Below are 27,273 nucleotides of genomic sequence, written 5' to 3'. Positions count from 1 at the left end.
ATTTTTTTTTATAGAAGAGAAGTATGTCACTTCTGGTGTCCTGAAAATAGTGTGGTATTTAACATTTAGAGTCTTAACTTTCCTCAGCCTTTTTATCTTTCTCCCAGAGCATCTAGAAGGCCTCATTTCTTTTGCTCAACCTCTCCTGGGACTAAAAGTTCTGGGAGCAGAAAACAGAATTAGAATGCAGTGTAATACTTTCCTTTGGTGTCTTTCTAGCTACCAAAGTTGCCAAAAACTGGCTACCAAAGTAGGCTGCAGCTTTCCTTCTAAACTTATGCTACTTCTCTCCTCTCTCCACTAACCGTTCACTGTCTACCTTCCTCACATGCACAGTCATATATAGTCTTTCTGCCCTGACATGATCTTAATAAATTCTCTTTCAAGATGTGTGATCTTTCTCATGCCCAGGTCTGTTAGATGGAATTTCTAAACTCTCAGTCGTTCTGAGTCTCTCAATCATTCCTCCATCACCAGTCACTTAAAACTACTGCAATGTGGCAATTGACTCAGTGTGCCAGTTGATATATATTTAATAACTCAACTCAGTACTAAGTGGTTGTAAGTTATCCTAGCTAGTCTCCCTTCCTCCAACCTTTTATTATCAGTTGGAATAATACTTTGAAAGCCTAAGTCATAATATGTGATAATCTAGCTTAATACTCAATGTCCTTCAAATAAAAAACAAATTTCTTAGTGTGGACTACATACCCTTGTATTATCTTGCCCTCTCTGCCTCTCCAACAGGCAGTACCACTCTCCCCCACTCACTTTGACATCCAACATCTTTTATCTCCCCAAATATATAAAATGCTTCCATATGCTATTCCTTGAGCCTAGAATTCCTGCCTGTGGTCTCCTACTCCATCCCCCAGTGTGGGGAGCCCCTTCTCACACTTCAGGTATCAGTCTAGATGCTGCCTTTTCCCTGACAAAGCTTTTAGGCAGTTTACCCCTCCTCCTCCCATGAGAACAAGAACCGTGACTGTTCTCTCTAGGGCTAAGTACAGTTCCAGGAACATGCTGGGCACTATGTATTTTGTAGATAAATGAATAAATTCTAAACAGCATGCTTTGTTTCACTTGAGCATTGCTGGATCACAAAGCCATGAAAAATCTACAAAGTATTCCTTCAGCACTATTGGGGGTGGGGTGGAATGAGGTATGAGGAGGTTTTTTTTGTTTGTTTCTCAAAATCTTTAAACAGAATTACTTAGAGATTATTTAGACCACTCTCCAGTTTCTATTCTAAGTGAATAACTATATATAATTTTAATAAAATTATACCCTGTGATTATATGGAACTTCTTAAAAATACTTTCACATAGTCTTTGATCTGCTTTGGTTTTCCATTTTATCCTTGTGGTGATCCTGTGGGATAGGCAGGTGGGTACCTGTAACCTACTTTACTTAGTATGTTCTCTGCCTTACAGTTTTAGTGGGTAGTGTAGAGGGCATGATGCCCTAACTTAAGCACACTGGGTTTGTTGGTAATTGTGGCTCTCTGACATTCCCACTAGAGAGTTAAATAATAGTCTCTCTGAGCCAACTTCACATTGAACTTTGCCATCAGTAAGATCGTCATGACCTGGGATTACGTGAATATGGGATCAATTAAGGATAGGATTATTGTTGTTTACTTAGCTGTGGTCATTTTAATGGAAGTTTCCTTTGTGGCAAAGATATAACTGAGCAAACTGGGGCCCGTCCATGTGTCGCCCTGATACATGGCCCAACAATTAGTGTTGAAAGAAACAGGTTTTATTTACAGGATTCTGGGGCGGGGGCAGGTAGAGGCTGGGAGTACTCCTGCTCAGAGCCCTGTTCTCCCAGAAGACCCAGCACTTCCCTTGTTCCACAGCAGGCTACAAGCCAGAACCATGCCCAGAAATTCCCCATATCCTTATCAGTTTGTAACTAGCTACGCAGAATTCTCCATCCCCTCTGCAAGTTACACTCATGGGATTTAGAATCACCATCCTGCCATTGAAGCTCTCCCCTTCAGGACCTGGGGTACATTGTCCTCAGTTTCTGTGTAGTGGTTTGGGAAAACATGTGCTGTGTTACACTGGATCATGGTGGAGTCCAGGGAGGCACATGTCCCAGGGGAGTGGCTTCCCTATACGTCCTTCAGAGAAGCAGAAGTCTACATTCCTGGCCACAGTTCAGTTCCAAAGCATCTCCCACGAATCTGTGCTTGGTTTTGCAAGTTCCCACACAGCTCTATCAGCTCTCTTCATGCATTCTGTCCTCAGCCCACATAGCTGCCCTCCTCACTATCCCAGGCCACATGGCAGAATCCTGGCTCCTGGCCAGCATGGCTTGTACCTATACACGAACCCTCATACCAGACTGCTTCATTACAAACTGCATAGCTGCTTGCTGCTTCCTCTCTCAGACCTTATGACTGAATCCACATACAGCCCACATGGCTGCTTCCCTACTCCTTTGGCCCTCATAGCAGACTTCCCTTCTCTTTCACCCCACCCTTATTTTAAATGCTTGTCCTGGAGCTTCCTACATGACCTAATTTGGCCCTTCCTATGATGTGCTACACTTCTCAGTTTCCCTGTATCTTTTACCTTTTTTCGGCTGCCATCTTTACTCAGGGCAAGAGTTCACTGTGACACACAGACATCGGGGTGGGCATTCACATCCCCCAACTATGTCACAAGCCACTGTCTACTTTCAGAGCCACATACTCCTTTTGCCCTGGGCAGCAGTCCACTCCCTTTGGGAAGGACACAGCTATCAACTTGCCATTGTAATGCAAAGTATCCTAAACATTGTACAGTCCCTTTACCCTTCCCCCAGTTAAGGTTTGTGGGGATTTTCAAGGGACCCTCACTCTGCACCCTGTTACAAAGAAACTGAAAGATTGGCATTTGACAACTGGATCAGTTGACCTCCACAGTGACATCTAGGCAATCACAAGTCCTTGTCACTTTCTTAAAATGGTACAAGCTTAAGTTGACTGGCAGCCACCTGCTAAGCTTCTAGGTATCCCCAGATCTTCTGTGATTTTACCTACATCATATTAGTACCATCAAAGGATGTTGTTGTGGGCAAATACTCAACACAGATTCAGAGCTAACACTTCTCAAGTCCTAAAAATAATAATGTTCTTACAAGTATTTGTTCTCATCTTTTGGTTAGATCAGTTATGATCCTCTATAACAATTGGAGCAAGTATTTATAGGACCATGGCATAAGAAAACAAAAACTTCAGGTGCTATATTAGTTTTGCAATATGTGATTGACTCAATGTGCTAATTAATATATATTTAATAACTTTCCTTTCAACTCAGCACTAGGTGAATATAAGTTATAAGTGAGACAGAATAGAAATATAAGACCTAGTATCTGTCTCAGAGCATATAGTGTTGTTGAGAAGGTAAAACTGGCATATCAGAAACAATTGGAAAGCTGTCAAGTGAACCATACGTGTGAGTTTCCTAGGGCTGCAGTAACAAAGCACCACAAACTCATGGCTTAAAACAGCAATTTATTCTCTCATGGTTCTGAAGGGCTACAAGTTTGAAATGAAGGTGTTGGCAAGGCCATGTTCCCTCTGAAGTTCTAGGAAAGAATCCATTGTGTGTTTCTCTCCTAACTTCTGGTGATTGCCAGCAATCTTTGGCATTCCTTGGCTTATAGATATATCACTCTGATCTCTGCCTCCATCTCCCTATAGCGTTCTCTTTGCATCCCTGAATCCAACTCTCCTTTTCTTACAAGGACACCAGTCACTGGTCAGGGCCCACCCTAATCTAGTATGACCTCATCTTAACTTGATTACATCTGCAAAAACCCTAATTTCAAAATAAGTTCACAATCACAGGAAACAGGAGTTAGGATTTGAACATATCTTTTTAGGGGTTACCTTTCAACCCATAATACCATAACAAGAGACAGGGTAGCACTTTAGTGCAAGTTATTTAACTTTTTTACCCCCTGGAGCTCAGTTTTTTTCAAATGTAAACTGGGGATAACAATATCACCTACATGTCTACTATTGTGATTATGGCGATGGCATATGTGTTTGCACACATGTCCAAACTCGTCACACTGCACACATTAAATATGTGCAGGATTCTGTGTATCAACTGTATCTCAGTAAAGTTACTAAAAATAATAATCAGCTATATAAGAAGATTGCTTTGAGAGTTAAATAAGTTAATACATGTGAAAGGCTTTAAAACAGTGTGTGACACAGTATTAACACTCAGTAAATGTTAGTCATAATAACGGTACAGCCATAATAACAAACCACTAAACAATGATTATTTTATGCTGATAAGCTGCAGTTAAGAAATGGCAGGGAGTCAGATATGCATTCAAATCCTGACTTTGCTGCCAACTCCCATATAGCCATTTGCAAGTTACTAAAGCTTTCTGAGCTAAGGATTAACTCATAAAATGGCACAAGCCTTCATATTTACCAAGTTAGAGTAAATAAATGTAGTAATTATTCCAAAGCAGACATTCAGGAACTGTTACTTCCCACCTTCATTAACTTTTCCTGTTATTCAGTGTTCAGCTTAAGCCCTGTTTGCTTCATGAAAACTTCCTTAGCCATTCCGACCCCCACTGGTTTCGTCTTCTGAATGACAACCCAAAGCCAGCTTCCTTAATGTCATGCCATGTTGTTCTCTGTTGTATTTGGTATGTACAACTAAGATATATGTGCCAATATCTTATAATTAAACAGAAGTGTTACTGTTCAGAATTCTCACTGTATGTGTTTCTTTTCAGATTCTCGAGTCAGAGGATGGTTCATGTTGGACTCTTACCTTCCTACCTTTTTTCTTACGGTCATATATCTGCTTTCAATATGGCTGGGTAACAAATATATGAAGAACAGACCTGCCCTTTCTCTCAGGGGTATCCTCACCTTGTACAATCTAGCAATCACACTTCTCTCCATGTATATGCTGACAGAGGTAAGTGTTCATGCAGCTAAGTCTGGAGGCCCTAATGAAGAGGTTTTTAGAAGCAACTAAATCTAGCATAGCAGAGCTACCTGAAGTTGCTGTCAAACTGTTGTTTAAGACCTCAAGAACTTGTTCCAGCATTTGATAGTATTACTTCTGAAAGCCTTTAGAAGTCTTTGTTTCTAACTTGAATTTTTCTTATCCAACTTTAGGCCTATTTATTTAGTCTTCAGTCTTCCATTGTAATTTAAAATCACAATTTAGATCTGAATGGGTGTTTAAAGATCATATGTTATGATTTTCTCCTTTTATGGGTTATGATGCTGAAGCTTAGAAAAGCTACATAATTTGCCTGAGAATAGACAGCTATCGAGTAACAGATTTTTAAAAAGATTTTATTTATTTATTTTTAGAGAGAGGGGAAGGGAGGGAGAAAAAGAGGGAGAGAAACATTTAGGTGAGAGAGGAGACCTAGCCTGCAACCCAGGTCATGGGAATTGAACTGGGGACCTTTTGATTAGCAGTTTGGCACTCAATCCACTGAGCCATACCAACCAGGGCTGAGTAACAGATTATTTTTAAAATTAAATATCAAATGTAGTTAGTTTGACTGAAATGTGAATATACTGTCCCCTAAAGGATACTTCCCACGTCTTTGGGCCACCATGACTGTGGGATAGCTGTTTCTCAGGGCTGACTTCTGGAGGCCTGAGGCAACACTCCAGCTCAGCTCTAGCTGCCCTCGTTCCACCGTGTACTCCCTGTTCCTTTGTAAAGTGCTAGACCCACATAATTTTACAAGAAAGAAAGAAGTAATTGTCTTGCCTGTACAACCTAAGGCCTGACCTGACAGATGGGGGGAGGGGAAGGAAGGAAAGGAGATAAACATAAAATCTTTTTTAGGGAAAAGTTAAGGTAAAATCATTCATGTAAATTATAAATAGCTGTTGATGTCACAAATATAGCTGCCCTCCTGTATCCTTGAATTAAAAAAAATGCCTTGACTGAAAACAGGCCTCACCTGTAGAGTTAATCTGTGCATTAATCCAAAATGCACCATTCAAATAATGGTAAGCAACCATGATCTAAAATGACTATAGTAGAACTCTACTAATGGAATTTGAGGCATCAGTCAGAGTGCAGGAGACAGGAAGGCCATGCTGACAGCTCTAAAATCCACGTTGGGGCTCACTGAGTTACCTCACTCTGAAAGAGGAAGCTTTATTTTAGGTTCTCTACTAGGTGAATTTTAGTTCACTAGATGAGCTTACGAGATAGTAAGTTATGGTGTTGGTTTCCTTACATAACAAACGGAAAGATGCTCTTCATTGCATTGTTGTCACAAATAACAGCTGTATCTGAAGATCTAACTGCTTTGAAAGCTCCATTACCTGCTGGAAGCTTTGATGTAGTGGAGTCACAAGATCTGAACTAATGTGTCATCTCTGTCACTACCTCTAATTTTAGAGGAGTTATTATAGCCTCTTGGGCAATTTATCTTTGAGATGGAGATATGATATTTGTGCAACTCATGAGTGAGATATGAGGATTAATCAGTTTTGTTCAGCCAACATGCAGAGTGCACTTAGCTGCATGAAGGGCTTATCCCTAAGCCCATGGGATACAGAGACAGAGTGATGGATTCTGTACTCAGGTATTCACAGATGAGTATAAGTAGGAGTAAGTGTGAAAAGGTTTTGTGCATTTTAAAGTGAATATTAGTCACCATCAACGGAAACAAGAACAAGTTTAGTTTTTGAACAACCAATTAATAGTTTCTGTCTTTTAGGGAGAACATCTTCACCAAGCTCATTCCCTACTACGAATTTTATCTACTGTTTTTCTTCTCACACTTTTATATCTCTTGGTTCAAAACCACCATCAATTGCTTCCTAGCCTCCTCTGATTGTAACCTCTTTCAGGGAAAGCATAAGGTCTTTTCCTTGACACTTTTGGGGTACATTTAATAGACACCAGTTGAGTATCAAGTTGAGTTAACCTTGCTGACTTGTTATGCAGATGTTTGCTCAGTCCAGGAAATCATTGCTAAAATTCTTCTTTCAACAAATATGTATTGAGTGCCTTTACTATGTCAGATTCTGTTCTAGATTCTGGAACACAGTCTTTGCCCTAGTGCAGAGATTTTCAACCAGTGTGCTGCAAGAATTTTTAAAACATGCAATTCCTGACTATTTAGTCAGGGGCACTGCCCTCATTTCTTTAGACTGTCAAATAAAAAATGACAACAGCCAACACAACAATAACTATCAGGTGTGAATGAATCTAAATTATGCCTAGTTTTTGGAGTGTTGCAGCATTTTAGTCATTAAATAGTTTATATGTGCCATGAGATGAAAAAGGTTGAAAATCACTGCCCTAGTGCATTGAACAGTGATGGGCTGGTGGTGGGACTGGAATGCCTCACAAAGGAGGTCATATTTGAGCTGAGACTGAATGATGAAAATAAGCCAGGTATCTAAAAATCTGGGGAGAGTGTGTTCAGACGGAACGAACAATGAGTGTAAAGTTCTTGAGGCAGTAATAAGCTTGGGGTATTTGTTCAAGGACCATAAAAAGAAACAATGTAGTAAGGACACAGCAAAGAGAGGAGAGAGCGATTCACGAAGAGCTGTGGATGTGGCAGATTATAGAGGGTCTTGTAAAACATTTGGCTATTATTTAAGCAGAATGGAAAGCCACTGCAGGATTTTAATGAGGGGAGTGATGTATGATCTCCCTTTTAAAATAGGTTATTCTGGCTACATGGAAAATGGACTATGAGAGTGAGTTGAGGGCAAGTATAGAAATAGTGTCCAGTTAGGATATGATTGCAGTACAGCAGTTGACAGATGTTAGCAGCTTGTTAGATTTAGGTGGTAGAGATGAGAAGCCAGTCGGTTCTACACGTATTACTTTGGCTCACGTCTCCTTAAGGCTAAACATGTTTTTCCATCAACACAAGGCTTAGATGGCTCCTGTACATCAACCCAGCTAGGGGATTAGGAATGGTCCAGGGTAAGGCAGATAGAACCTGCTGTAGTTTGGCTGCTTAATTGTGCTGTGTAGTTGTTAGATTGTCAGGTAGTTCTACAGAGGTGGCACAGGGGCGAGCATAGCCTAAATACATCTGATGAAGGCAGGAAATGTCATGGAGTAACAGAATATGGCCCATCCTCTCCCACTACTATATTGTTAGTATATAATGAAAAGACTAGAGCCCCTTACAAAATACTACAGCCTGATCATAGAGGTTTTTATTAATCTTTCTGCCCAATGTTAAACAGCTTTCTTATTTGAAAAATGAACTGATGCACAAAAATTTACTCTTAGGTATCCCTAGATCCCCTGTAGCCTATCACTTGGTCCCAGTGGAGATCCAGACACATAAAGCCCTGGGAGCTATGGGGGTGACTTCACTTATAATAAATAGATCCCATTAGGAAAATTCAATCTTTTTTACTTTCACTGGATTCATTTATCCTGATGAGCTAGAGTTAGATGCTAACTAAAAGATGCTTTGGTCAGAAGGAAAGAAGTAAATTAGGATAGTGGAGTGAAGATGAAGACTCTAAAATATTCTGAGTGTTTTTAGTGGTTCATCTCTTTTTAATGTTTGGTTCATTAACATCACATCCCTCCCTGCTCTGTATATGTAGTTTAACAGTTCTGTACCTTTACACATTTTTTTACAATATAGTTTATTAATTATGCTATACAGGTGTTTCATATTTTTCTCCCCTTTATCCCCCCCTGCCCTGCACCCTTCCTCCCTCCAGCATACTCCCTCCCCCTTAGTTCATGTCCATAAGTTTTATATATAAGTTCTTTGGCTTCTCCATTTCCCATACTATTCTTAACCTCCCCCTGTCTATTTTGTACCTACCAATTATACTTCTTATTCCCTGTACCTTTTCCCCCATTCTCCCCTCTCCCCGTCCCTGCTGATAACCCTCCATGTGATCTCCATTTCTGTGATTCTGTTCCTATTCTAGTTTGCTTAGTTTTTGTTTTTGTTTTTAAGGTTCACTTATTGACAGTTGTGAGTGTATCGTTATTTTACTGTTCCTATTTTGATCTTCTTTTTCTTAGATAAGTCCCTTTAACATTTCATATAATAAGGGCTTGGTGATGACAGACTCTTTTAACTTGATCTTATCTGGGAAGCACTTTATCTGCCCTTCCATTCTAAATGAAAGCTTTGCTCGATAGAGCAATCTTGGATGTAGGCCTTGTCTTTCATGACTTGGAATACTTCTTTCCAACCCCTTCCTGCCTGCGAGATTTCTTTTGAGAAATCAGATAATCTAATGGCAACTTCTTTGTAAATAACTGTCTCCTTTTCTCTTGCTACTTTTAAGATTCTCTCTTTATCTTTAATCTTGGGTAATGTAATTATGATGTACCTTGGTGTGTACTTCCTTGGGACCAACTTTTTGGGGACTCTTTGAGCTTCATAGAAGTCAATTTTCTTTGCCTTAGTTGTATTTTTTCTGGAGCTTTGATCTGTTCTTTCATTTGGGCCACAAAATTTGTTATCTCCATGCACCCATTACATAGTAAGGGGTGTAGCCTTAAATATTTGCCAGGACAGGGCAACCCACATTACTGCCTTCTGGCAATGTATGTGGGGGAGGGGTCTAAGAGGGGACAATGCTGCTTGCTCAGCTCTCTACCAGCTTTTAGTCACTTCTTCCTCTACCCACAAGCAAATTGGGCACTTCTGGTGCTGATATGTGAGTGGGCATGTTTGTGTACATTCTGGACCCTATGGTTCTCTCCAGCGAACTCTCCTGTGAGGCTGGGAGTTTCTCCTGTTACCTCAACCCCCACTGGTTTTTTAGTCAGAGGTTTAGAGGCTTTATTTCCCCACACTAGAACCCTGGGTTGGGTGGTCTGTCTTGCTCCCCAGTTAGTTGTTCCCCCTGGTTTATTTGCATGCAAATGTGGGACCGCCCACTCGGCTAGCCACCACCTCTCCTGCCCCAGTCCTCCAGCCACAGCCTTGCAAAGAGTCTGCTCCACCCCAGTTACCGTCTTCAACCCTACCAGTCTGCATGAATGTTTCTTTAACTCATTGGTTGTCAGACTTCCATACAATTAAATTTTCTGGCAGTTTTTGGTTTTAAATTTGTTTTTGCCCTTCTTTTGGTTGTGCAGGGAGGTAAAGTGTATCCCTGTGCCTCCATCTTGCCCAGAAGTTCCCCTTTACACATTTCTGATATGTAGGAGAAAATGATAGACTTTTACATATAATAACATGTAAATCAAAGTCAAACGCCTTATATTTTAAAATGCCAGATTTCTTCAGTAACAGTGGGAAAGAAGGGAGAAAACCTCTTTTGTAAAAATTTCCACAAAGAATTAAAAAGCTCATTTTGTGGAAAGAACACTAGATAAAGAATTAAAATGTATGAATTCCAATCATTGTTCTATTACTTTCAATCTACATATTGTTGAAGAAATTATTTACTTATATATTTATTGAGTACTTTTTATGTGCTAGGCACTGAGCAGGGAACTAGATAAAAAGATGAACAAAAAAAAGTTTAGATTTTATGTAGATTTTTGTTTTTGAGCAAGAGGAATATAGACATTAATCAGTTATAGTCACACAAATGATTAATCACCACATAGCATAAATTAATGAAGAAATGACATAAGAATCTTTCTGAGCCCTGGTTTTCATATCTGTAAAATGATAATAAATATGCTCTTAAAGTTGAGATGATTAAGATATTTATGTATAAGCCAATATAGAGTACTATTAAAATTTTAGTGTAGTTTCCTCACATTTGTTTATATATAAATCTACATTTTACTTGTGGAAACATATGACTAGGTAATTCCTTATGCAAAATATTTTGTCACTTAAATGATAGCTAAATTCTGTTTCATTTTGTATTTAATTTAAAAAGAAAAATATTAGAAGTAAATTATATTAACTAAGGAATATAACCAGTGATATCAGTTCACAGCAAGAATTAAATCCTTTAATAATAAGTGTTTGAGGACAGGATTCAATCAAAGTCAAATTCTGGGAAGTTTCTACTCCAACCTCGAATAGATGACAATTAGAAACATGAATGGGAAATTGTTTTTATCCAAATTCTTGTGGTGATCTCTTTGCCTTTTTTGTTTCCTTGGCAGCTTATTCTCTCCAGTTGGGAAGGAGGCTACAACTTACAATGTCAGAATCTTGCCAGTGCAGGGGAAGCAGATATCCGGGTGAGTCATGGGAAGAAGCAAATCAGCCTCTTGTAACCATTTCTCATGGAGAAGAAGGAAGGCTTTCTCCTGGTAGATAAGAGGATGGGGTCTGGGATTGGATAAGAAAGGAATGCCTGTTCTAATAGAAATGTTTGATAACAAAAATGTTTTCCAAACATGCAACTATGGGAGACTGGCTAAATAAGCACTGGTACATCTATGTGATGGATCCCTTTCCACATGGAATGAGGAAGATCTCTATCTATACTATCACAGAATCATCTCCAGGATATGACCAAGTGAAAAAAAAAAGCAACCTGTGTAACCTGTGTTTATAGTATAGTAACTTTTGTGCAAGAAATTATATGAATATATATGTGTATTGTTTATATTTTTAAAAAGAAACAATGCTAGAATAACCCCAAGCTAACAAAGTGATTTCCTTTTAGGGTAGGGGACAGGGCAGGGGAGACAGGATAGAAGCTAGACATCTCTGAACATGCATTGTAATACATTTGACTTTGAAACCATTAAGTGTTTTACACATTTATAAAATAAAATTAAATCTAAAAAGAAAGCAGGGTGGATTCCAAAAAAAAAAACTTGGAAATAAACTAAAATAAGGGAATATACCCATATATTAAGTTGGTACCATAACCACCCAAAGAAGAATTATTTCAAGTAACATTAAAACACAGTGTTTTGACTGGACATCCCTAGTGAGATAGATCTTAACATTATTCAGGAATTTTTTTGTTTTCTATTAATAAAAATATGTATATTGCTCTTTTGAGATTGTTATAGGTACACTGTGGGATAAAGTAAGTATATAGTAATGTTAATATCATTACAACTAATATTTAAACAAAAGAAAAGAGATATCAATAAAAATGTTAAATGAAAACCATTTATGATAGATTCAAATTGAAAATATCAGAACTAACTTTATTCTTTCCAAAACAAACATGTTTTTAGCTTTCTGTACAGAAAAGACCTAGTCTGTGACAACTCAGCATAATGATCAATGAATCCCCAGATTGTTCCCTCAATACTATAATTTTCCAACAGAAGGGAGAGGGTTCTTAAGGAATTGGCTGATTTTTGGTTTGGGTGAGAAGTGTATGTGGGAAGAATCCAGAACCTCCTATGACAGAACACAAGGGAAATATCTGAGACTGCCAGAGTTGTGACAAAAAGACACAGGAGCCACCTTGAAAGGACTCCCACTGCTGGGGGACAGTTTGAGTATCAAAAAGAATACTGACTAGTGAATTAAAACACACTAAATTTACTTTTAAAACCATGAGTTTAAAATGATGCTAAAAAAACCCCTCATTGTTTTTTGAAGGTTGGTAAGAGACCAACTCATTGTAGAAAAAAATTAAATGGAAAGAATCAAATTTTTTTTTGCCTGTCATATGTGAGTCTCCAAACAAAGAGGAAGAGTTCTTCTCTATAGAAGAAAATAAAGGCATAAGTAACAAAAGAATCAAAATTACTATTGTTCGACTCCTAGTGAGTTTTGGTCTAAACAGCAATGATCTGTAAATGATAAAACTGTTGGGTGAGAGTTGAATGGAAACTTCATAATGATTGGATTAGGCTGTTAACACCTGAACTCACTATACATCAATATCAGAAATTATGCCCCTCTTTTTCATGGAATCTCAGAGGTGGTTGGCTACTTCAGGGTGAAGCTGAACATTTCTTTCCCAGCCACAAATTCTGTACCTTTTATGAGAAGCCTATGGCCACGTAAGTTGCTGCTGACATTCTGGGTAAAGAACGGGATGATTATATGGTTCAAATCAATGGTGGGAATGAGGCTGCCCCCTGAAGCAGGATGTCTTGAACCTTGGCCATGTGTGCTGGCTGCTAGGTAAGGAGCATTCCTGTTGTAGACCAAGAAGGCATGGAGAAAGAAAGTGTAAATTTCTGTAGGGTTGAATTGTGGACACTAATCTGAGTGTTTTTCAATTCAATCATTGTGAAAATTGACTAAGAAAGGTATTCCCAGTCTCATTGATAGTACTGTCATTGCCTGGAACCCAAAAGAGCTAGCAGCATCTGCAAACTTTTCAGTCTCTCTAAAGAGAATAATGTCCACAAAAACGTTGTGACAAAGCCCCTAAAAAAAGAAGGCAAGACACCTAGGATCAAAACAAGATTCAGCATCTTCTTTCTCCACATGTCCTGCAGCACAGACATCAGCATACTGCTCTGAAGAAACAATGTACTAATAAAAATAAGGAAGAGGCCACAGAATATGCTAAACTTTTGGCTAAAACAATGAAGATGGTCAAAGAAAAACTCTAGGAATAGGTTGCCAAGAGATGTAGGCTGCCATCTCTGAGAGTTTCTACCTCTAAGTGTGAATCAATACAAAAATGAGATTTTCTAGAATAACAAATGAGATCAGATGGAAGGAAGGAGAAAGGGGAGGGAAGGGAGAAAAAAGAAAGAAAAGAGAGGAGGGAGGGAGGAAGGAGGGAAGGAAGAGAAATTATGTCCCTCTTGATATGATATGATAAGAAGTGCACTGAACCACCTATGAAGTCTTCTGGCTCAAAACCTTAAACCTGAATTCAATCAAGCCTGTAAGTCTAAGTGCTTACAGAAAAAGTAGAGGATAGAGAAACAAGTTAAATAACACTAGGAAAACACAAATCCATAATATTAATCCAAATCCATAATATTAATAATATTAGAATTCTATACAACAACTGACCTAGCTTTTTTAAGAATAAAAGACATGAAAGAAAAGGGAGGAGCAAGGTGAGGGAGAGTTATTGATTAGAAGAGACTTAAGAACTGTATCACAGAAATGGAAGCTAGATTTTGTTTGGATCCTGATTTAAACGAATTATAAGAAGAGACTTTTGAGATAGATTTGAATGTTGACTAGGCTATTAGAAGATATTAAGCAACTGTTAATTTCATAAGATAATGCCATGGTGATTATGTTAAAACAAGAGAAACCTCCTTATTAGTATTTTTTATAGATAAAATTATATACTTTGGATTTGCTTATATGTTGCACTCTCCCCCGCCCCTACCCCCCCACCCACCAAACAAATGGTGGTGGGAGATAGAATTGATTCAACACATTTGAAATCATATTGAAAATTTTGAAATTCAGTGATAGATACCAGAAGGTTCATTATACTTATTTTCCCTGTATTTGTGACTATTTGAAAATTTCCACAATAAAAAGCATGGGTTATCAATAAGGGAGATGGTAGAAAACATTTTAATTAAAATCTTTAATATGTACATTTTTAAAGCATCTTCAAAGCTATAATACAAAAAAGTAAGATATATAAATTTCTCTACACCCACTTTATTTCTAATATATTGGGTTGGCCAAAAAGTTTGTTTTTTTCCATAAGATGGCTCTAGTAACACTTAGTTGTCTTTAACTTCATTCAGAACAATTTTGTTAGATTATACTGTGACAGCTATCAGTGTGCATTTAAAAAAAAACTTATCAAAATTGGTTAGTATTTGTATAGCAATTTTAATATTGAAGATGGGAGAAAATATGCAACATTTTCTGCATATTATGCTTAATATTTCAAGAAAGGTAAAAAGGGAAATAAAATGTAGGAAAAAAAGAAGATCTGTGCAGTGTATGGAGAAGGTGCAGTGACTGATCAAATGTGTCAAAAGTGGTTTGTGAAGTTTCATGCTGGAGATTTCTTACTAGATGATGCTGCATAGTTGTGTAGACCATTTGAATGAAGTTGATAGCAATCAAATTGAGACATTAATTGAAAGCAATCAATGCCATATAACTCAAGAGATAGCCAACATACTCAAAATATCCAAATCAATAGTTATTTGTGAACATGAAAAATGTATTTTTTTATTTTACAGAAAAACCTATACAGATTTTTTAGGCAACCCTAAAATATTATCATATACCAGTACACTTTGGGATACCATACAGTTCTCTAGAGGTCATTGCTGCATATATGTATTGTATGTACTTATGGTTTAATATATTTGAAAGTTTATTGTTACCTCAAACATTAAGATGGAAGCCACCACACCTTGTCTTGAGAAGTAGACTATAGAGTATGTGCCCTAATCTCAAAGTTCCTGTTGTATAGTGTGTCCTGTTTATATATGTTAGTGCTAGCCAACTCAGGAGGGAAAGGAAGTGGTAATCATGACATATTACTGTCAGTGAGGAAGAAAAGCATCTGGATTTTTAATCTTTTCTTCTAAGGAAGAGACATGAAAGAAGTAGTCAGAGACTGCTCTTGAGTAGTATAATTTTAGAGGTGAAACACGTACATTAAAGGAGTGGATGAACAGTTAAATCTCGTGTAACAACAGTGGTGATCTGTTGAGTGCTGGGCCCTAAACAAAGGTGAGACAGTCTCTGCCTTCAAGTGATTCACATTCTGTTGGATAAAATAGAGTCATAACACTAACTGTGCTTTGTTATGGTTATTGAAATAGAGGCATAAAGTGACTTGGGAATATAAATGAAGAAACAGTCAATTCAGCCTGAGAAAAGAAAAAAGAGAGGTAGAGTTCCAGAGAAAAGGTGGTTTTTAAAAGGAATATGAATTGGTTCTGTAGGTGTAGAGGAGTAATTTGATCAGACATGTATTCTGGAAAGATAATAGTACTAGACTAGGTTGGATTGCTGGGAATAAGGAAAAACTGGAGGCAAAGATGCCTGGTAGATGTTTTTCAATACATCTGTCTGAGAGAAATGTATGCCAGGAAAGCATAGGACACACAGGAAGCTGAGAGGGAAGGCAGCATGAGGGGCCTTTTTATTGCTCGCCTTTTATTTTTTCCCTTTTAAAAATTCTTACAGGTAGCCAAGGTGTTATGGTGGTACTACTTCTCCAAATTAATAGAGTTCCTGGACACAATATTCTTTGTCTTGCGGAAAAAAACCAGTCAGATTACTTTTCTTCATGTATATCATCATGCCTCTATGTTTAACATCTGGTGGTGTGTTTTGAACTGGATACCTTGTGGGCAAAGTAAGTTATTTTGTCAATTTTTAGTTCTGTGTAGTGGATCTTGCAAGACCTCTAGTGTGTCTTTGGTGTTGAGAATTGCATGCAGATCAGGAGAGAGGGAAGAAAGGCCACGGCATAGCCTGCAGCGTCATGCAGGGAAGCACGTGTTTGCCAGGGAACATTTTTTTTCTGGTCTTTGATACTGGCAAAGTCTGAGTATCACCTTAATTTTAAAACATATTTTCTTTTCTGTGTACCAAATGCTCAGTGACCAAAAGCACATATCCTACCTGGAGCAGTTTTACTCCAATACTTGGGGTTGAACGAACAAGTGTAGCACCTTCCATAATCACCACTTGGCAGTGGTGTAAGTTCAGTCATTTCAAATTTTAGGGCCTCTGTTTCCATTCTGGGAAATTAAAGCCGCATTGCTGACCCTTCAGAGTACTGACTTTTTTTAAAAAAAAAAATTAAGAACTACAGTATGTTTCACATCACAACCCATTCATTCATATGTATATATTTTGAATGAAACAAAACTTTCATGAGACAATATTTATCCTGGTTCTGTATATATTTTTTCAAATTCTATTTTACTTTAAAAAAAACTGATGACAATTCTCACTGCATTGATTTAGTAATAGGGAAACCAAAAAAGCCAGCATTCATGCCACCTGTCACCTACCAGACTCAATAAGCAGAGACAGGGATTGAACCTTCATAGGAGCTTTATTCAGATGGCTGGCGATCTGAGAAGATGGTGGGTTTGTACCCTAATGGACCATCTTATATTTCCTTTGAAGCCAGTCTTTTTTATAAAGGGGCAACGGTGTAGGTAAGGGGTCTGGAATTCAAGGGGAAAAGTGTAGGTAAGGGAGTTGGAATTCAGGAAAGAGGTTAATCAGATAAAAGCTGCAGTCCGGTAATTTCCCTAACATCCCTTCATCTGCTGACCGGTCATTTTCTTTATCTGTGTCCTGGGCAGTGGAATGTCTCTCCCTGGAACACAATGGCTCAGATACCACCTTGACTGCTTATGGGCTCTCCTGGAGCACAAAGGTCAATCGCTTGTGGTCTCCTGGAGTCAGGGTGGGCCATACTTGCAGTTCCTGACACAATAGCTTTTTATATGCATTAACTGCTAGGTTTATTAACTATTACCTTAAACTAAAATTTTCAAACTCTTGAGTTCTCCCTCAATGGGTCCTTTATGACCCGCAGTTGGAGAAGCCCAGAGCTAAAGAGAACAGTACTTCTATTCAATTGTCTTATACATAAGAATTAAAAAATATTCAGTGAAAAATCAGAACAGGTAAAACTCAAGTCAAAATGATTTTTTCTAGGATTTAGGATCTTATAGAGATGAGGTGTTTTGTTTTTTTTTTCAAACCAAGGATATTTGGATATATCAGTGACCGTGAAGATGCAAACTTACACAACAGCGTGAAGAAGGAAATTGCTGGGGGTTCAGTGGGCAGAAAGAGGTGCTTTTCACGCCTCTCCTAGCCTGACAGAATCTAGTTTCTTGAGTTTAGTTATTAAGACTATAAGAAACTTATACTATAATCAACACCAAATGACAATATTAAGGTTAAGTATTTTTATGATTGCCAACATTTTCATTACGAATCACTAAGCATATAAAAGTCAGCCTCAAATACTCATTGTGTGAAGACATAGAATTCCTATGTTCACATAGGAATACTATTCACATAGTATTTTATCTAGAATATTATTAGTATTCAATCTAGAATATTATTAAAATTATAAGCAATTATTTTTAATTGATGGAAATGAAAACTGGTGGGTAAAAAAAATATCACTAATATCGTGCTTCCTGGTACTCTGAAATTGTATTTGTGTTTTTATAAATTCAAGTGCCTTAACAAGTTATTCCAGCCAGTGTTTATTAACAGTGTTTATTAAGGACTTGGTAAATGTGTGTTACTCCTTTTGTTCCTTACTCATTAATTTGCATTTATCCAGATCTCTAACCCAGGATTGGGAAACCAGGCTAGAGAATTTAAATTGATTAATTAACTAATACGTGTTTAGTGCCTTTTGGTTATATAGTATTTATTATCTCAGTTAATCCTACCACAACCTTAAGAGGTAATTATTGTTATAACAGTTTTCCAGGTGAGAAAAATCAAAATTTACAAAGTCAAAGTAACATATCCAAAGGGACATAGTGATGGGTCCTCCAGCTCCCCAGTCTGTCTTACCCAGCCCCCTGGACCCCAAGTTAGCACATAGAACATGCCCAGCACAAAGTGAAGACTAATAAGCATTTTACACATATCAATTGATTTAACCCTCACAATAGTGTGTTCTGTTTCCAACAAGTAGTCTACCTCTGACATCTTACTCTTGTAGCTATATCTTTTCAGACCTTAGTTGAGCAACATAGAACGTAGTCCTTTCTCCTTGGTGTCGAGAAATACCATCCACCCACTCTGACAGCAGTTTAGAAGGATTTCTTGAAGCTGATGGCAGTGGCTGGGGAAATGCTTCAGCATAGCTTAACACTGCAAATACCCTAAAATTGAATTTTAGATCATCTTTGCCCTAAAAGTCCATGAGATGGCCCAGCGACTGGGAAGGTCTCACTGGCCAATCGCTCCTCAGTCCCAGCCTTTTCTTGTCCTGCGGGCCCTTCTCTCCTGTATTTTATCTCACCTTCCCCAGCATCTCCTGGTTCCTAGGTCCCTTTCAGATAGGTTTTATGTACTTCATTTTGAAGAGCAACATGTTTTCCTTGACTTTTGAGCACCCTCTTCAGCCATGTACTCAAGGCTCACTCTGTACGACCAAATGGGCTCATCAGAGGCTTAGCTAAAGCAAAGACACTTCTCTCTTAAAGAAATTCTGTCCTTGGCTTTAAGGTAACATTTTTTTTCCTCCCCAATTAGCTGACAGGTAAAGGGACAGTGAAACCTTTGCAAACCAGGAATTACCTCTTTGGTTAGCACTCTGAAGCACTATTCAGTTTAGTCCCATGTCAGTGACTTTTGCTGAGTCCTGGAGTAATGGCAGAGTGAGTGTATCAGTGTGAATTGTTAGTGCCATACTGGTTATTCATCTTTAGGATTAACAGGAAGGATCTGACTTGACAAAAAAATGAACAGTTTTACTTTCTAAAAGAGCAGTAATTATGTGGTACTTTCGTAGGTTTCTTTGGACCCACTTTGAACAGTTTTATCCACATTCTAATGTATTCCTACTATGGACTCTCTGTGTTTCCATCGATGCACAAGTATCTTTGGTGGAAGAAATATCTCACACAAGCTCAACTGGTACGTCCTTTCTCCTTTCATCTCTTCCCCATGTGAAGCTTCCAAATATTCTCATGGATGGGGAAAGGTAATAGGAATCCCAGACTTCTTACACGTCAGAGGTTTTTCCATGTGTGATGAAGCTGCCTATTTTCTCTTAAAAATGGCCTTTTAAGAATGAAACTGTGTGTGTATAAATGTCCTTTGTGTATGCAATGAGCTTATTCCTTGCTGTGAAATGTAGGTGAATACTTTAAAATCAATGTTGATGTTAAATCATTTTTATCTAAATCACTTCAACTGCTACTTTTCCATGAGAAAATTAATGAGCAATTAAATGAGCAATTATAATTACTAATATAACTTCAAATAAAATTTCTAGATTAAGTAGTGGGCTGCTTTAGCATTTTCTTGTTTTGTTTTATTCCTGCAAAATTTAGCGATAAGAGTAGCTGACTTCTAAAGATACAAAACCTCACAGTGGTTTTTATATGGCCCAGCCTGGCTCACTCACCATGGGTGCCCCTTCTCCCACCCTCCCAGGTACAGTTCGTGCTCACCATCACCCACACCATGAGTGCTGTCGTGAAACCGTGTGGCTTCCCCTTCGGGTGTCTCATCTTCCAGTCTTCTTACATGCTTACATTAGTCATCCTGTTCTTAAATTTTTATTTTCAGGTAAGTTAAATTGAAATATTCAGTGGTAAAACATAATAGACTATGCACTTTTTGCATTATATATTTGCTTAATTTTACCAATTAAATATTACAGTAGCACATGCTTATTGATAAATTCAAATAACAGAGATGTACAAAGTAAAAAAAGGAAACCTGCATTTCAAACTCCTTTCCCAACAAAGAGGTCCTTCTCAAAGGATAACCACTGCCAGTCTAGGGCATTGTATTAGACATTTTTCAATGAATACACATAAAGTTTTATCAAAAGTATTAGCATTTTCTCAAACATATTTGCACATATATTTGCACTATGCTGCCAAAGTTTGAAGTCTGAAAGTAACAGAAAAAGTGGATGTTCGGCTGCCTGTCTCCACAAAAGCCAAACTCGTGAGGCAGATGCTGTTGTAAAAGGAAAGAGGTTTTATTCCGGTGCTGTGTGATCTGCGAGAATGGCGGACCCCTGTCTAAAAGCTTACCTACTCCTCAAAACCAAGAAAAAAGGCATTATCCACAGTTCCTGTTCCATTTTAAAGTACAATCTTTGAAGCTCACAGGCAGCTGCTAAGTGGTCATAGTCCATATCCAAGTAGCATAATAATTTGTTCCTGGCTGCTGTTCATTTCAGGTTCCCTCTTGGATCCTGTGTGTGGAGGCCACACAGATATGGGCCATAAGGTTGTTAGGGCTGCAAGGTCATGTCTCCCAGGAGAGAGAATATGAATGCACCAACAAGTGCATCAGCAGGTGGGCAAGAGAGTGCCAGAGAGGCTCCTTCCAGGAGGCCATGGGCCTTAGTAGCCAGGTGGCCCACAGAAAGAAGAGGGGAGTAAACCATGTGAGTCCAGGTGGGGGGGGGGGTGGAGAGAGAGAGAGAGAGAGAGAGAGAGAGAGAGAGAGAGGGGGGGGGGAGAGAGAGAGAATGTGTTTCTTTGTTCCCCTGGGATTATATTAGCTTGGGTGTGGGATGGACCAGGTGCTTTCTCAAAAAAAATAACCAATGAACTTTCCAAATTTTCATGTGCTTTTATTGGGTCTACCTCCCAACCAATCCCTTCTTTCTCCAGGCTAGACTGACAGGCCAGAACCTGTCAGCCTAGGTTCTTTGGTGCAGAACCTCCCCCTGCACCATTTTGATTTCTATGGAGCATGTGGTTGCCTTCCCCTGGTTCCACTCCCAATCTGGTAGCAGAAGCGGGGAGGGCTTTTTTTCCTCTATCCAGTTATCTTGCTAGCCTTGCACTACTCAGTGTAAGAACCTGCCACCATCTTGGCCAGTGGGCAGAGACTACCCTGGTGCTCTGGACAGACTGTCTACTGGTCACAAATGGAGAAAAACTTAGGCTTAATGAGTTCAATACTAAAAAACTTTTCATATCAGCTACAGTGATGTGATAGACTGTTTATCTGAAAGAAAATTTATTTTAAAACAAAGCAGTGTGCAAAGTTTACATTGACTTTTTCTTGAGTGTCATTTTCTTTTTAATTAACAATTTAAAGGGAGGAGTGCTTCAGAATGCCATTTCAAAGCACCTCTGTTATACAGGAACTGATGGAAGTGATAACAACACAGGCCTCAGGTGGTTGCAGATTTAAATTGTTCTCCTCTCTAGGCTGGAGAAATAACAAACATCATGAAAAAAATTAGAACATACATTTAAATTCAAAACTACTTCTGAAATAACATTTAACTATATTTTCTTCTTCAGACAAACAAGTGCTTTCTGATTTTTCAGTTTGCATTTGCTGACAGTCAGCCCATAGTGGTTTTCACAAAGTACAACTGTGGGAATGGAACTTTGGAAAGTTTTTCAGCTCTTGTGTTTCTGAAATTGGACTGGCTAGGCTTCATCTGTTATAAGAGATAGAAGTTTTAGAATGTCTAAAGAAATAGCCATTGAGAGAATCAAACAAAACCACAAAACAAAAGAATTTAAAAAGCTGACTGTTACAGGAAAGCGAAGGGAGCCATTCTGGTGCTGAAACTTGAAGAGAAGTGGGCAGATGGCCCAGCGGGGGCCACAGCGGCACTCTAAGCTTTAACTCTGCTTGTTGGTTCATCTGAATCTTAGTCTGTCAAAACTGAGTATATGCTTTTAGTCTTAACCCTTAAAAATGAGATGAGATCAGGTGTTTTTTCACAATAGCAAATATATATGCCAAAATCCAAATCAAGCCAAAGTCCCAGGTACTAGTACTTTTAAAGTAACAGGTAGCACTTTTTTGCTTGAACTGTATTATTAAAAAGTTAGTCCTTAAATAAGTCATGGGGATGTGGTGAATGGCATGGTGACTATAGTTAATATTGTATTGTATATTTGCAAGTTGCTAAGAGAGTGGATCTTCACAGTTGCCATCACAGGGAAAAAGTCTATGTGGTGGTGAGTGACTAGACTTATTGCACTGATATTGCCACAATGTAGACAAATTTTGAGTCATTGTGTTGTATACCTTAAACTACTATATGTCAATTATACCTCTATTGAAAAACAAATTTTTAAATCCTTTCCAAGTAAGCAACTAATGCAGAATAAATTGAATACTGATCCCATAATGCATAAATACTATGCTGATAAGGTGAAAGAAACAGCCTTTCATTAGGTTTCATACATATGTCCTCTTTTCACCTTATTTTTATTTTAACCAGGAGCTTAAAAAATTTTCATATTAAAAACAAGCATTCTTACTAGAAAGTCCAGTATCCAAGAAAATCATGCACTATTTTAGACTATCTGCCACTTGAGAAACAAGCTCTTATTAAAGAATCCTTTTTTCTGTCTTTTTCTCTTCAAAATGTTACACATCTAACAGACATATAGAAAAAAGCCAATGAAGAAAGAGATGGAAGAGGCACCAGGAGGGAAAGAAGTTAAGAATGGGTTTTCCAAAACCTACTTCACTGCAACTAACGGAGTAATAAACAAGAAAGCACAATAAACATCAAGTAACCAACAAAGCATATACAATAGCCTAAGAGTCATTTGCTTTTAAGGCAAGGATTGAATTGAAAGTTATATGTTTTAGCATACACTAATTTCTTTTGAGTTTATGAATCATTTGTACCCAGAATGTATTAGTATCTTGCTATTAGGTTAATCTGTTAACTGAGTACTTCTGTAAGCATTGAGGTGAGGCTGAGCTCTGTGGACCTCAGACCTGGTGCAACATTCTCTTTCTTTCCCTCCTCCCCCCAGACTTCACCCCTCACCAGAAACTGTCTTCATAATGCCTTATACACACACAAAGCCAGGAAACACGGAGCATTGTTTTCCACAAGTCTTCAAATTAAAAGTTTAGAGTTTTGTTCACATGAAAATGTTTAAAAGAAAATGTTACTTATCTCCTAATACAGGGTATGGTGTAATCTATATTAAGCAATAATCATCAATGCATAAAGTAATTAGTCCCTCTGTTCCTTTAGGAATTAACCCCAAAAGATATTAAAATGGGATCATAAATGGAAAATCTCACAAAACTTTCTCAAGCTGTGTGTCAGTCCAATTCCCATAACCAGTCTTTATTTTCAGCATAGTGATATGGTAATGAAACTTGTATATTTTTTTAAATTTTGAATATTAGTTTTTCTTGAAAGAAAAAAAATATGCCAAACCCTCATAGCTCAGGGGCTTTGAATAGTTGTTCCTCAGTTTTAATTATTCATGTCTACCTCTCATGTTATGTCGCCCTAGGTTAGATAGCGACAATGCTCAGTATTTAGAAGCAGAATCTAACTACACCTGGCTGTTCACTTCCTTCTGAACAAACACTCGAGTACAGTCTGCCCTCTTCATTGGAATGATATGCCACTGGAACATTTCTAAATAAGAATTAACATAGCAATTGGGGAAAAAGAGACATTGAATTTGTCAACTGTTTATTGTGAACCTCTTTGTGAATATTCCCAAATAACCTGCTACCAGTCTTGGCAGGTTACGTTTTTGAAAATAGGAACTAAAAATCGGAGGACTGTAGGAAGATTTCAGTACTCAGCCATCGGCTGGTAATGAGCCACAATGAAAAATGCCGATGTGGCAAACTCAGCACATCTTTTTCCACCTCAGGTAATGTAATCTGTGCCAAGAATTCAGTGCAAAAGCAAAGGAGGTCGTTAATGGCTGTTTCCTTCCTCCTCTACATGTGGGACCATTACTCACTATTATATTGTACCAAGAATGGAAACAATATTTTCTGAAGATTTGATGCTGATTTATCCCCTATATATAAAATGATTTTTTATCCCATATACCTTCTTTATAAACAGGTCATAATGTTCACATCAAATGCTCAAGTGTCGGAAAGGCATCATCACCATTGCCCTAGCACATCCAGTCTGTTGGGGAGTTCCTTTCTGTCCTTTTATGCTCCCCGCCACCAAACTCTAGTTTTTAAATTATTTTTCCTGTTTAAAAAGTAAGAACACTGACTTTTGTACTGATATTGTACACTGACATTGTGCCGACTTTTCTATCTTCCCTTTCATGTAAACTACCCACTCAGGATTCTGGTCCACCTTTTGGAAGGTGACTGACCTGAGACTAGTCTTCCTGGTGAAAGTGTTGGGCTCGTAACATTCCCTCCTCTACTTGTTGATTGATTTCTATTGAACAGACATCTCTACCTGATACCAATTACCTTTGGATTTATTTTTGTAAATGGTTTTCTAAAGCCAACTTGTTCCAGGGTGCTTACTCCCCACTTTCGTCACGTTATTACTGTATTGTTATAAGATTTATTCTCTCCCAAAATTCACCTTAAAACAAGGGCTAGCTTTGAGTACGACTGTTACTGCTGCTCCATAACAAACACAAGTTGGACTAAGCAGACAGCCTGTGGAGCAGCTGGACTCTGGTGCAGTTTTAGGTATCAAACATGCACCAAAATCTGTTCTCAAAGACCATTGCCAGTAAAAATGAGATTCAGACAGAAGACAGACATCACTGGCCACTCACTGGATTCAGTTTATTTTTAATCGTCAACAAGTACCTGAAGTCTTACGCCCCGCCTCATACCTCCAGTTCAGGAGACTCTCGTGGGCTTCATAGCCACAGAGCAAGGAGGGCCACCATTGTTCAACAGAATGGCAGAATCAAGGAGCTTGCAGTGGGTGCAGCTTGCAGCCTCTCCGATCAAAGGGGAAAACTCGGGTAGTTTACACTTTCACATTCAGTATGATTACAGGTTTCAGGTGCTTATTTCCAATTGGGATTTAATTCCAGAAAAGCTTAATGAAACACCTGTAGCCTTAAACCATTCAAGGGCCAGTTAAATTACACAAAGTTATGAAATCTTAGCCACAAAAATTGAATCAGGTAAATATTTTAACCTGTCATTAAGTGTTACAACTTTAAGAAACACAATGTTTATTTTTAATGTGATTTTCCTAAAATGAAACTATTTTTAAATATCTGTATTACCTGTTAAAAAATAGACAATGAGTTTTCCCAAATAAATTTTCTCTTACTCATAGAAAAATGAAAACATTTAAATGAATACCACAGCATGTCTGTTAATAATTCCCTCAATTTTTTAAACTAACAGAACAAAACATTTACTTAATATAATTAAACAGAAATTTGCAACTCTTCAAAATTATATGTTGAACTATTTAGACATTTGGGGGGATAAGTTTCTTCACATTCCAGTGAGAAAAATATTTATTTCTACTTTAAGACAAAATAGCACGCACTGCAATGGGCAGCACAGCACTTGGTGTGTAAGAGGCTGTTCTGGTTCTTTCTAATATTTCCATGTTGTTTCCTGATCTTTCTGGGGGCTTCCTTATTTGGGAAATAAGAATATTACTTTGTGGGTTTTCTTTTGAAAGTATTTATATCTTAAGAACATAGTATCATGATTGGGGTGGCCAGGGGGACAGGAGAAGCCGTTTTTCTTGGTAGTTAGAGAAAAAGCATTCTGTATGATTGTTGTATAATAAATTGATTTTTACACTAAAGTAAAGCATATTGTGATTTTTCTTATCTGGTTCAAATAAGTTAAAATGTGTGTCTGCATGGGATTCCAAATAACTCAGGATTTTTTTTACAATAAAGTGATATTTTAGCAATTAATTTTAGATGTTTAATTTTTCCTCCAATAAGCAATGCGTTTTTTAATATGATTTATTCCTTTACGTAATATTCATATGCAAGTTAAACTATTTCATAAAAAGATCATTCACAAAAAAAATTTACGATCAATTAGATAAGCAGAGGATATAAAGGTATAAGAAGCAAATTACTATATAGAATAATCTGGAAGGAGCACTGGTTTGGTTGAGAAGACTAAATCAGTCACAAACAGCATTGCATGATGCTCTGAAGCCCAGGGCTCCCTTTGCAGAGCACTCAGACAGGCAGATAGGAGGCAGTTGCTGCTCAAGAGGGATATGGGAGCAGAGATTTGACCACGTTGTAGGGCAAGATCACAGACTGGCAGTATAGAGAGTAAAGTTTTGAATGTGATATTAAGGAGAACAAGACCCCTGGCTGGTGTAGCTCAGTGGATTGAGCGTGGGCTATGAACCAAAGGGTCGCTGGCTCAATTCCCAGTCAGGGCACATGCCTGGGTTGTGGACCAGGTCCCCAGTGGGGGCCACATGAGACGCAACCACACATTGATGTTTCTCTACCTCTCTCCTTCACTTCCCTTCTCTATAAAATTAAATAAATAAAATCTTAAAAATAAACAAAGTCTTTAAAAAGGAGAATAAGAAATAGGTCCAAAAAGAGATTGCTTATGAAATGCTTCAATTCCTGGAGAGCAGGATTTATTAAAGAAGGGCAGGAGAGGAAAAGGGAATGGAAAAGAAAAGGGAAGGGATGGTGGCACTGTAAAGGGGAAACTCCATGTTCACTGTTGGAATGGGGACTAGAGTTTGGGGAGGAAGAGTGGACATTTTTAAGAGCCTTCTTCTAACCTAAAGGGCTTTCATTATTTTAAACAGTGGGTTTTAAACAGTGGGTAGAACCAAGTCATTAAAATTTCATGCTTAAAAATAAAAGATAAATCTTATTTCTCTGACAATGTATAATAAATATTGCAAATTAAAAGGTGCTTATACCTACCCTGGATGTATGGCTCAGTTGGTTGGCATGTCATTCTGTGCACCAAAAGGCTGCCAGCTTGATACCCAGTCAGGGCACATGCCCAGGTAAGGGGTTGGATCCCCTGTTGAGGTATGTGTGGAAGGCAGCCAAT

General features: G+C 38.1%; 1 protein-coding gene across 1 annotated transcript in view; it reads left to right on the top strand.

Annotated features, from left to right (window-relative positions):
- ELOVL2 (ELOVL fatty acid elongase 2) overlaps positions 1-26,029 on the top strand; it is an 84,206-nt gene extending 58,177 nt beyond the window's left edge. Inside the window, exons 3-8 of the mRNA XM_045847199.1 lie at positions 4,756-4,943; positions 11,082-11,159; positions 15,976-16,147; positions 19,298-19,422; positions 19,945-20,079; positions 22,888-26,029. Coding sequence (XP_045703155.1) covers positions 4,756-4,943; positions 11,082-11,159; positions 15,976-16,147; positions 19,298-19,422; positions 19,945-20,079; positions 22,888-23,013 — 824 coding nt within the window. The 3' untranslated portion in view covers positions 23,014-26,029. The remainder of the gene's footprint in view (positions 1-4,755; positions 4,944-11,081; positions 11,160-15,975; positions 16,148-19,297; positions 19,423-19,944; positions 20,080-22,887) is intronic.
- The last annotated feature ends 1,244 nt before the right edge of the window (positions 26,030-27,273 follow it).

The sequence above is a fragment of the Phyllostomus hastatus genome, unplaced genomic scaffold (genome assembly GCF_019186645.2).
Source record: "Phyllostomus hastatus isolate PE091 unplaced genomic scaffold, TTU_PhHast_1.1 phas_contig_524, whole genome shotgun sequence".
Lineage (NCBI taxonomy): Eukaryota > Metazoa > Chordata > Mammalia > Chiroptera > Phyllostomidae > Phyllostomus > Phyllostomus hastatus.
The sequence above is the reverse complement of the archived record's forward strand: the minus strand, read 5'-3'. Positions and strand labels throughout refer to the sequence as shown.